The 12,797-nt window shown below is 38.7% G+C and overlaps 1 protein-coding gene across 1 annotated transcript; it reads right to left on the bottom strand.

The window, feature by feature from the left end:
- Nucleotides 1-3,238: 3,238 nt before the first annotated feature.
- Nucleotides 3,239-12,386, bottom strand: LOC140245202 (uncharacterized). Its single transcript, XM_072324791.1, has 2 exons — nt 12,285-12,386; nt 3,239-4,363 (listed from the first exon to the last, which is right to left on the bottom strand). Exons 1-2 carry the CDS (start codon nt 12,384-12,386, stop codon nt 3,239-3,241), a joined length of 1,227 nt encoding a protein of 408 aa, XP_072180892.1.
- Between the last annotated feature and the right edge of the window lie 411 nt (nt 12,387-12,797).

Genomic DNA, 12,797 nt, shown 5'->3' with positions numbered 1-12,797 from the left:
GTATAATTATATCCCTATACGTTCGGGAATTATCGTGTTCGTATGATAATGGTAGGCCTAAATCGCAAACTTGCAGTAGATAAGACACGACCTACTAGTATCACAAAATTACGTTCCAGGATTGATGTTATATACTGTTAGTGATCTTGTCATTCATAAATAGAGTCTAAATATAGTATAAGGAGGAAGTTAGTGCGCTACCAGGAAGTTCCCCAAGGGCAAATTATATATTTCTGGACCTTCACGATTGACTTCAAATCGATCTCATGTTCGTTCTCATGAAATTTAGAACAGGAAGGCAAAAATTAAGGTACGTCAAACATACATAGATACACAAGCATAACACACACACACGCATGCACACACACATACACCATTACAATTCTGTTCTTTCAGGTTTTGATTATTATGCAACATAATATATATATATATATATATACATATATATTATATCATCAAACATGAACACTAGTAGATGTTTCGTGAAAATCGAGCATAAGTGTTTAAGATGTGGACATTTACTGTGTCGCAAGTGTTCTAAAAACATTGATATTAGCAGCAAATACATTGCAGGGATGGTACAGTATTGGTGGAGATGAAAAATTGGGCTTTTAACTTTTTGCGAGATACCAAGCAAACACTTATTAAATAGTATAAGAGAACATACCATTTTAAGAGGAATTCAAAGTTTATTTGATGAAAATCGGGTTTGAAACGTTGAATTCCTCATAGAATTACATGCTCTTTCATATTTCATATTTCATAAGAGGTTTCTTATTATCTCACCAAAACATGTTAGAAACCTGAAATTAGGTCTCAACCAAAACTATGCCATCCCTTTAGTAATGACATGGCGTAATGACGCGGTCATGGCCTCACAGGTTTCCCCTTGACTCCCACACATTTTTTTTTTTTTTTACACTAACTTTCTCTTTTTGACATGAAGTCAATACAAATCCACTGTGTCCTTTGCATCAGATTTTTGCTGTGTTGTGATAATCTTGCAATGAGTATTGTCTGTTTTGAGCTTTTAAGGGTTGCAGTAAGTTGTTGAATTATCTACGGAACGTTACGACTTTTATTGTATTTTTTGTGCACAAACCAGTGGAAAACTGATGTAGATAACATCACCACTGACGAGCCAATCTTGGCATAGAGGCATGATACTGGTTATAATGATTGCAGCACACTGCAGAAAAAAAAAATGCCTGTTGACCTGGTTATGATACACTATGTGTAGTAGGGTGTCTGATAACGCATTGCTATTTCGATATTCGCCTTATGGTCATTCAGCTTCAATGATGCGAAAAGCCCTGCTATTGTGGAGAGAGCAGCCGCTATTGTAATACATTGTATTCCAAATAGGCCTAGCCAATGCGTGATTAAAAGGACCTCACACTATAAACGTGATCGAGAACAGCCAGTGTATCACCAGTTGTACGGACTGCACATGATTCGCTCGCATTTTCGTCTCGCCTCCCTGCTCGCATCAGATAGGCCGTACAACCTCTATAATACTTGTCAAGCCGTATCCGCACGAAGCTCGTACCCAAGACAAAAATGTCTAAGATTTACTGATAAATGTCCACAGACTTCCAAGTCCTGTCCTTTGTCCGTCATAACGTCCACTGACATAATTATCAGGTCTTCATATCACAAATTCAGCTACTATTTTCTTCAAAATACACTGTAATTCTGTTTCACTGGGCTCATTCCTTAATTTTTACGTCTTTCTACACCCAATGAAGTAAATAATAACAATAATAATAATAATCGCTCTAAACTTCTGTCCTGCCTTTTGTGATGTCATCAATAGTAGAATGAACTGAAATAAGCATAACCTTATTGAAATATACGCAACTTGCTATGAGCAGGTGCATCAGCCCACCAACCTGCATGACCAGTTACAAACAATACGTTCTACACCTCTGTTCTGGCAATGGACCCAAATCTGGGCATTTCTTTCCCACAGAACAATGACTACCATACTATCCCATACTGTCAGAACTGTAAATCCTTAAAACATGTTTGCTATTTTGAGTTTGTGCATAATGTACATATCGTAAGGTAAGTGATACGTATTTTAGCTTTATCACTGTTGATATGACATCACGAAAAGCACGCAAGTTTTTCATTTGGGGATGGGGGGGGGTTAAGGCGAGCATCAGTGATTTCAAAAAAAAAATGGAAAAATAGTTGATGAAAAACAGCTGGCTATATATAATTTGATAAACGTTACACAATTTGTGAGTTGTTGACTGTTCCCATTAGCAGAAGTCATACTCTGAGATCAACCTGACCGTACCGAATGTCCTGACGGGACTTAGGAGGCCAGGGAGGAAGGGCCGCGGAACGTTGACGTTTCTAGTCGAGCGCCCTCAACGGTTATTGCACGGAAAGCATTTATCCGTGCCCCACCGTTAGAAACGAGTCAACATGTCAAAGACGCAGATTTTTATCGTTCTGTTGCAACATGTACACCAGCATGCAAAATCACTTTGTAATAAACCCGTCGATAGGATCATGTGCTGTCTCATCTTATAACACCTCTATTAAAATTCCACGTCGAAATAACAATAGCAGTGTAGGATAAAATTGTGTCATATAATACCCGAGTCATGTAATTACATTAATGACGGTTGATGGCTGCAAAATGTGCTTGAAATTTTAGTAAAAATCTGTACTCTTCGAAGCAGTAGCATTCATGAGGCATACCCAACAGTACTTTACGAGAGTTGGATGTGATCACAGAGTTAATAACATTGTGAATCATGCAACAAAAATTAATATAAGAGAACAACTGTTTCTCTATTCGAAGCGCTTTATTCTCTGGTTATTAATATGAATGACCCGCATGTCTTTTACCTGGGTTTCTCTTTTCCAATTGTAGAGAAATTTTGAACAAAATTGTTTTATCTATGTATGGTTACATGATTGTGTATTACTTCTTGGTAACTCTAGAGGGGACAAAATGATATTGAAAATAAAATTGATTTGAATTGAAAAAAAAAAATGTCGTGAACATCAGCTGTTCCTCGGATTCCTACAATTAATGTTGCAATTCGTTACGATTGATGACAGACGGGTTGAACTTTCTCTTGTTCCATTCTTTGTTTGCTTTTCCAGCATGCACTGTTTTTATTCAAACAAACTAGACTGCGGTAATATTTGTCAAGGAATTTGCAGTTCCTTAGTTATTTTAAACTATATATGTCTCCGGGGTGTGTCCTTTCCTTTTTCAGACAATTTCTGTGGCTCGTCGTTCATGATGATTCCTTGAGGTGAAGGCGGCCGCCGCAGCTGCAGCCGCCGAACCTCTCCGCATGGTAAGTGGCGAGCCGATGAGTTCCTGCTGGGCGTACACAGATGCGCTCCTTGTCTGTCGTGGCGAAATTTTCGGTGACATCGGAGCGTGTCTGCTGCTCGTCGCCGGAATCTTGAACGAAAACCTCCCGGAACTATCCGCCGGAGATGTCGGCGCTGTGTGATACCTTCTCGTAGAGTTTGCTGCTCCCTGCATACTCGTCGTCTGGCGGCTGTAGGCGTAGAGGTTAGGTTGCGTTGAGCCACGCCTTAAAATAGGCGGGTGCTTTCGACCCGAGCTCACTCTGTACTCGGCTTTTGACTCGAGAGCGAACTGCCGTGTGTCCTTATCGTAATCACTGCTCCAGCGGAGAGATTCCGCGTCTATCATGCCAGCCGAACCGCGCCGTTTTGAATGGGGCACATGTCCATGGTTTAAATGAGTATAAGTTCCATCCAGGTGGTGAACAAACGAGCGCGGACTTAAATCCTGGCTTTCGCTACTCTCCGTGCCAGCATAGTCCGTTTCAACATCGGTTTCACTGCTCATGTACGAACTATCGTCGTGATCGTCTTCGCGCATAGTGGCAAGCTTAGATCTTCGACTATGGACTGTGCCGGCGGCAGACGGACTGACGCGAAAGTCTCTGTCGAAATGAATAGACGCGCGAGTTGGGCTGACGCGCTTTGCGTTGAAAACGGCGCGCTCTGGAGACGGCGATCCAAACTGATAGCTCTGCCGACGCTGTAGGTACATGTGTCGGAATGTTTCATCCGGAGGCGGACTGTCATATTCGTCGTATTCACCGAAAATCATCATGTCATCATCAGACAACGGTTCCAGCATGGGTATGTCGGTACACATTGCTTCCATGTCGATGTTCTGGCTAAACTCTGTCGGTAATCGAATCATCTGATTGCAGTTGGATTGAAGTCTTTGAGATTCGCGGCTTTTCTCGCCGTGGCTCTGGCTCCGACAGCTAACCATCAAGAGCCCCATCGCTCGTCGGATGCCTTTAATCTCCTTCTTCACGAGTCGGTGTGCATCTTTGATGTTTTCCTGGAGCAGAAGACGAAATAAGAAGTTACCACTGCTTTAAAATTTGGTTATAGATATACGCATCAAAATCTATATTATTGAAACACTCTATAAGAAATCATGGGGAATTCCCCTGATAAAAGGGAAGTCTTAGTCAATCACAGCAATGAAATCTGAGTGACTCATCGGAAAGGATTCAAGCCAAGTAGGAGAGATATCAGCAATGCTGTGACTTTACATCTAATTAGATATGTAATTCAACGCAAACGGTGTCTTGAGTCACCTGGCTGTAATAACTCTACGTTGTGCTACGAACTGATAAAGTTTATCCTCTTCAGTTCACATTTTCTTTTTCACTTGACTCTATCTCTATTGTAGAAAATGGTCATAAATGCACACGGTCCTTGTCACAACGAAATGAAAATTTCATTTAATCAATAACGTAAGATCAGAGATAAAAAGCTTATATCTAAGTATAAGAGAACTTCAAACAATCAGGGGATAGGATTTGTACTTTAGATTTGGTTTGTGGAACGATGGTATAGGAGGAATAGAGGAATAGAGGAATAACAGCTAACGGTGCAGAACGCACTGTAAGCGTTACCGAAGCAGGAAAATAAACCCTGCCTATGTTCAAATGACATTACCTTATAAGGTTACAGCAACAGCTAAGATTCCTACGTGTTGCTTCTGGAATACCATGTTTACTACAAAGTTTTACACATTAAGAAGCACTCCCCCCCCCCCAAAAAAAAGTAATAATAATGATAATAATAATAATAATAATAACAATAATAATAATAATAATAATAATAATAATAATAATAATAATAGTAATAATAATAATAGCAATAATAATGATAACAATAACACTAACAATAATAACAACAATGGTGATAATAATAATAATACCAATAATAATAATAATGAATGAATGAAGGAAGGAAGAAATGAATGAATAAGGGAATAAATAAATAAATAGATAGATAAATATTAAATAAATGAATAAATAAAACAGACTGGTATACTTTCTGTACATTTTCTCTTTCTTCGCCAGGGTCTGAAAAGGAGGTTATACGCTAGTAAGAATCGATATCTAATTAGGTGGTGCATGTCATGATAGCCTGATGTTTCAATTGTATTCTGTGCGCTTTTCATGCCTACAAGGTGAAGCAATCATGGTATTATATCTAAGGAACCCTGCCTTCTGGTAGATAGGAGCCATCACGTTGTGTTGGGTCCAAGATTTGGACTGACGAATTTGTGACCTTAGATAATGATTATAGCCATAAGATCTTTATTATTATTGTCACCATTGTTTGAAAAGACGGTGTGATAAAAGAAAAGGACTAGAAGTAAATTGCAACAGATGCTCCTACATCTAGAATACATAATTTTCATCATTATGAAAAGTGCAGTCTTGACCGGTTCCTCTGCATCTAGGTTTCTACATAAAACTGACACATAATTTCAATCATTAGACTGCGTACTTATTGTCATCATCATTTTAAGCAAATCATCTCGCTTTTAACAATAACATCAAAATAACATCAAAAAGCAGAAGCATAATTTTGACTTTAACAAGTGTGCCGTGAGTTACGCACTTTTCTTCAAAGCGATTTGTCGACATTTGACGAACCCAACTTATGTTTACTTATGAAGAGGGTTTCCTTAATTGGTAGAAAATTTGGCAAACTGGAATGGTTGTCCTGTCTATAGGGGATTGAGTAAATGAAATGAAAAAAAGAAATGATATAAAGTTTTTACATGCAGGATCGCGGAAACAGAATCATGTCAAGCGCAAGTCGGGCTCTGTTTTGAGCCAAGTCGATGGGACGTTCCGCAACGTAGCCTATTAAAATTTCTTCTTTATGTATGACTGGAGATGCACTGGCAAGGTTCAAATTATGGACAGGTAAGGAAAATGACATATTTTGTGCAGTTGTTAACGTGATCTTGAAGCACAGTGTGCCGCACGATGATATTGTGCCAATCAAAAAAAAAAAAAAAAGTCAAACCTGACACTCCAAACATAAATATATGTCACTGAAGATATGAAAACGGGAAAAAATAATTACATTAGCAAAGATTTCATTATAGAATCTTCTTTGTTTTGTCCTGTTTTGTCTTGTAGCTTCACGGATCATGTTTTGTTTTGTTTTGTTTTTCATTCATAACAAAGCTACCTCCTTTGAATAGCTACTTCACACATGTTTCATTCTTCAAAGTGTATTGATCTCAGCCATCGTGACCAACGTGTGAGGAAAATGGATCAATAAGGGCTCATTATTCAACATCCATTGATTCTATGGTATGACCTCACATGCTATATACGAAAGGGCGGAGAAGACAGCATTTGAATAAAGACACTCCGTAAGATGCTTAGGCTGCGCAAATTCGGATCTTTATCATCCGCCAGATATAGACAAACATATTACATTTTGCTGGTTATTCATAATCATGTATCACTTTCGAAAATTATCATGAGTATAAATGACAATGAAAAACAGCAAGACCATGAAATGCTTTGTCTTGCTTGTAAGTTAGTGGTTTTCGCTGGTTTAAATCAGTCAATAAATAAGTACATGAATAATCAAAGGTTGAAAATGAAAGACTTAAGTAAAGATCTTAGCGTGTATACACTTACCAAGAAAGTGAAAAATTTGGATAGTGGACGGAGGACTATCAAAAAGAAAAAAAGAATATGAAAATGTACATACAAGCAAAACTGAAAAAGAAGAAAGGCTATGAAATACCCAGAACCAACTGCGAATCAACTATTTATACGTGAAGGAGAAAGATTTGCGGTGACACCATGTGTATGTAGTCCTTAACCGGATCGTTGTTTGGCAGAAGAGCCTAGAAAGAGGAGAATTGAAGAGGGAAGCGACATATGGGAGTTGTAAGGAGGGCAAAAGTGAAGAGTGGGAGACGGTAATGGGCTAGAAGTTGAAGTTGCACTAGTGGAGACGGTAGAGAAAGGAACAGAGAGAGTGGTAAGGAAGAATAGAGTGTATCAAGTAAGATGTTCGGACATCGTTAGAAGGAGAAAGATGAAATAGAAGGGAAGAGGAAGAGGGAGGAGTTGAATGTTGGAAAATCATGGAGATAGGATAGAGAAGTGAAGATTCATGAAACCAAGAGAAGAACGAAGTCGGCGAACAATGTGGACTATGGAATGCGGAATCAATAGAGAAAGGGCGAATAATCGAATTATACTTGTTTCTATTAATGATTACCTGTAATTTGCATCGTACAGGCAGCTACTGCATACTCAAGGTGGAAAGATGAAACAAATTTCATTCAGTTATATTCAATTGATAAGTAACAAAGACAAAAATAGGTAATGATGCATTGGGATGATCTCTGTGAACTTTCTGTGCGCTACGGTACCGTTCTCAAGACTTTTTATGATATTATCAGGTTGGCTAGATCGCAATGTGGTATCAGAAATTGTTGATTGTATCAGACAGGTGTTTTAAGTGCAATGTGATCGTGTGATGAAAGCACACAAAGTCTTCTTCTCTGTCGTGTTCTCCTTCTTCTACCTCTGTTTCTCCCTCGTCTTCTCTTGAATTCTTGACAAGGTATTATTAGATAGTCTTGAGTAATCCTGTTTGCCAAATTCTAAACTGATAATTGTTGTCAGTTCGAAATTCTCCACCAACATATTGAAAAGTTACAAAAGGGTACGCCAAGATGGAGCAATGATGAAATTTAACGTTTAACTTCCATTTTTCCCGACAATACACTCGTTGTGCATCAGCATTCGTTCCTTTGGGCAAGAGAGACCGAATCGATTTTTGAAGTCGTAAAAATCCTGTTATCCACCTGAACAGACAGAATAAGAAATCGAAGGCGCGTCATGAAATAATGGTACTTTAGCAGTTGGATTAAGAGATATGATCGATATATACCCATCCACCAAACCTGCAGTTGATGGGGATGGAGTGTGGAGAACATCATGCCATCGATTAGGATAATTACTCGGCGACAATATCGCAGCAGGGAGGAAAGATCTGGCAAAGAAAACTTGCTTTGTACAAGCTTGATCACTGAGCAGTCGCTCCATTACGCCAACGCACATGATGGAGATTAATGTGTCCTCGATAGACTAACCAACCATGGAGGATGGAGGCGTATCCTTACGGCGGAGTATCGATCAATGATATAACTCAGTCACTTTATGCCGTTGCATAGTAACATCGGCTACATCATATCTTCTCATAACCCCAACAGGATACAGACAACTAATATTACCTACATCATAATGATGACTCATTCACTATCATACTTTCTTTCTTAAAAAAAAAATATCAATGGCATTTCTATCAGAACGTATTTATTGTAAAGCAACGAGAAGCAAGGAATGTGATTTTAGATACTCCGTGACCCACCAAATTTCGTCAGCTGCACGTCACGAGTTCGACAACGAGTCATACAGCCCACAAGCTACTGTATGCGGCCAACGAGCTTAGTACAGCCAAAGATCACTACACAATAAGGAAAATAAAGCCCAGGAGTTCGACATTATAAGGCAAAAAAAAAAACCAAACCCAAACAACGCAACAACAACAACAACAACAAAAAAAAAAAAAAAAAATGTGCTGTAATGCCGGTCTTGTGGGTCTTGTTTGCCTATGTGTCGAACTCGTGGGCCTTTTTTTTTTTTTTGCTCAGTGTCGGACTCGTGGGCCTCGTTTACCTACTGTCGGATTCTTGGGCTTTATTTGCCTAGTGTTGAGCTCATGGGCTGTATGACTCATGGACTGTTTTTTTTTTTTTCCAGTGTCGGACTCGTGGGACATATTACTCGTGGTGTGACTCGTGGGGTGACTCCATTTCGTCAACTCTATATTGCACATTTTTGATCGATGATTTTGTGATCGATGGATACCGAGTGCAGAAATTCGCACACGTCTGTGTGTATTTTGTGCCTATGACTGGAAATAAATTATTCACCCCATGCATGCAAAGATGATACTGCTACTTAATGACCATTTGATTGTGGTGCTACTTATTACAGTTATGGAGATCGAATTGTTATAGGGACCTACTTTACACTGATATGCGGGAGTTTTAACAATATAAGGGAGGACGCCAAACAGAGTGCAGAATAATTTACCAATTTTTACTAAGGAAGTCTTTAAACAATCTCCTGGGGTCGGTGCACCGAGCCGGTATGTGCCCGTGCGCGAAGGAGTAAATACTTAGCCACTGTAAGAGCCTAGCATAATGCTTTGACAATTGTCTTGACTTTAAGTTGACCACATGACTTTCCTTTGATGAAAGCTGAGACAATCTGATTCGTTATAAGACAGTGTGTAAAACTATCACAATGACAATAGAATATAAGGCCTATACATGATCAGATACAATAGAAACGCTGTTCAGTGACTCTAAACAACTTCCAAATATAAATCAAAAATAGTAGAAAAGGATAATCGTTCTGAGAAATAGGGTACTTGGGAAATTGAAGTTGAATATTTTAAATCCATAAGAAGTAGATTATAATAATAACTAGTGTGCTAAAGGAAGTAAAAAAAAAAGTCATTTCATTGCTTACGACAAAAAGAAACACTATCAAACCCCTGTCAAAAAACAAACGATTGTACTTGTGACAACTGATTTTTGTCAATTGACAATGGGACTATCTCTCTAGGTATTGTACCTCGTCTGAAAACAAGAGAACTGGGGCTGAGTTCAGTCTTTGCGATTTTAACTCGCTTCCTGCTATTTGTTCTTTGTTTTCCGTTTTATTCGAGTTGTAACATTTTACTTCAGCCCTCCCGTCTCTCCCCTGTTTCCGACTCTTTCTATAATAGCGAGCATTAGATCTGCGACGCGAACGCTATAAAAGACGACTCTATGGCCCGAATTCACGAAGGTGGTACAAATGAAACCATGGTTTAAACCATGGACAAAAACCATGGAGCGCCAAGGAGTGTCGCACGGAATATTTTCGTTACGAAATTGGTCATTTCGTCGACAAAATGACCGTTTCGTTAACAAAATTATCATTTCGTGGACGAAATGTTCATATTAATTTAGTTACAGTATGTTGTTATTTCGTTACAAAATAATCATTTCATCGACGAAAAATGACTGATTTCGTAAAGAAATATTCCATGCGACACTTGGCGCTCCATGGTTTTTGTCCATGGTCTTTCTCCATGGTTTTTGTCCACGGTTTAAACCATGGTTTCATTTGTACCACCTTCGTGATTTCGGGCCATAGAGGTATAAAATGGCGTTCTGCACATGAGCCAGGCAGATGTTTCCATTGCGCTTTTGTATTTTTTTTTCTCTTCGCTTTTTACCCCTCTCTTTAGATATACATAGCATTGATTTTGAAGAGTCCTAAAATACGCATTTATTTCCATTAATTAGTAATTTTCAAGATGACCACGTTATCATCCTTGCTATTTAATGTGTCATATCGGAATCAAAAGGAGGGAATGAAGAAAAGCAGTGTATCTTTGCTCGAGAAAAAAAAAAGAATTTAAAATAAAACTGTAAAATGAATAAACATGTATGCCTGAATCCGCAAGTGACGTTTGTTAATATTAAAGGGCACAGCGCAGATATTTTTATATGATATTTCTCCGGGCGATACTTATTTATATTTTTGAATTTTCAGTTATTATTGATTAGGCTTTATTTACATGAATCTAATGTATGAATGCAAACACACACTAAGGAAAGGTCAAATGCTCTGCTCTCCTCTACTGGATGTGTATTTTGGATGCGTGCAACGCAGTCTGATTCAGTGTATAATATGGCATGAAAATGTGGTAGTATTTGCTTATTTGACATAAAAAACAAGTAATGATTAACTACAACTGTATATTAATGTTGTCATCCAGAGTGTTAGCTTGTATAGCGTTCGAATCCAGTGGTCAGTCAAATTTGATGCATGTGATTATATCAGATATAGAACATGCAGTTGCCACTCGGCTTTGAATCAAACTATCAGTTGTTACAGTTAAGTCATTGCACTGATAGTTGATGCCACTCACAATAGGTGCTAACATACATTGTACATAGGAATAATTCCCCATGATTGCTTTTGATATCTTCAAGGGTTGTTCGCCCCGGAGAGGTTTGGATATTCTTCACACCAGACAAAAATAGGCCCTATTAACTGTCCTGACATTCTACGCGCAATCTAGATCGCATCAATACAACGTTTCAACTCCCTGTGATTCCATGGAATACTTAAACAACTAGGGAATACAATAAGCCAAAGCGAGGTTTGTTTGTTTGTTTGTTTGTTTGTTTGTTTTTACGAATTGACACGTGAATGATCACATAAAAAGGTCGTCTTGCCCTCATGCAGCTGTTTATTTTAGTCTTTTCCCAAATGAGCCACGAGCTATTCCTCCTTCTTAAAATAGACCCTACTTTTCTAAAACCTTAATTTGCAGTGGATATCGACATGTCCTTTGAATGGTGCATGTCGTTCAAGAAGCGCTACGTTGAGAAATGCCAAATTATTGTGGACACTGAAAATATGTAGGCTTTTTTTAATGTACGAGTATCATGGATGTCATGAGAAACCACTAACGTTATATTGAATGCCGTTTAAAAGAGCAGCGTTTTAAAAGAGGATGTTTGTAATATCCTGTGCAAATTGAAGCATGCAAAATGGCGTATTTATTATAAAAGTGACGTCAAAGAAACTCACTTACATTACTTCTTGTGTCATTGAAAATGGAAATGTCCCGGAATGAAAGGTTACGTTTTTTTTTTTTTTTTTTTTGGTGGAAACAGAATAAATGATTATGTGGATACCTTACTACGTTGATCGTTTCCCGCACCTATAATTAGTTGCTCAATCTGACCAAGAATTGATCACTCAAATTTAACTAGTGTCCCTGTTCTCAGCCCGTAATCATTCAAAAGAGCAATCAAAGGATTAGATCTCACAGTTCTCCCTTACCAGTTCTGAGCGGAGTTGGCCAGCTTCTCGGAACAGACTTTCACGCCTCTCGTCCTGCCCCATCTTAGCCGCTGCAGACGCCGAGCGAACGGCGGAGACCATTATCTGCGGACAATGCAGAAGGGTGGGTGGGGGGTTGTCGAAAGCAAAAGAAGGGGTCAAGTGTTTTGATAAAGTGAACAAAAGGAGTTAATCGTCGACTATGTGAACGGAAAGCTTTTGTTCATCCTTATTAGAAAGTTTTATGGTGGTATTATGAAGTTAGGTAAACGCTCCTGTGAGAAACTGCACGCACGCACTAACATGCACAACAGCCCATCATCTTGGGAAAGCAAATAGGTCGAATGCTGTTTACTCGCATACACTGTAGAATGTGTCAGGGATAGAGAACAGCTACAGTGACAAACGAACAGTGGAGACGATGGTCATGTAGGAATGGTGCTGTAAACATCGTGTAGTATACCTTGTATGCTGATATCTACTCTTATTCAAAGCAATAGTTTGACGAACAAA

Source organism: Diadema setosum, chromosome 22 (assembly GCF_964275005.1).
Source record: "Diadema setosum chromosome 22, eeDiaSeto1, whole genome shotgun sequence".
Lineage (NCBI taxonomy): Eukaryota > Metazoa > Echinodermata > Echinoidea > Diadematoida > Diadematidae > Diadema > Diadema setosum.
This window is presented reverse-complemented; position numbering and strand designations above follow the sequence as displayed.

Coding starts and splice junctions, on each gene's coding strand:
- LOC140245202 (XM_072324791.1), bottom strand. CDS start 12,386: ATGGTCTCCGCCGTTCGCTCGGCGTCTGCAGCGGCTAAGATGGGGCAG. Junction 4,364..12,284: donor GCCAACTCCGCTCAGAACTG/GTAAGGGAGAAC, acceptor CTTCTGCTCCAG/GAAAACATCAAAGATGCACA.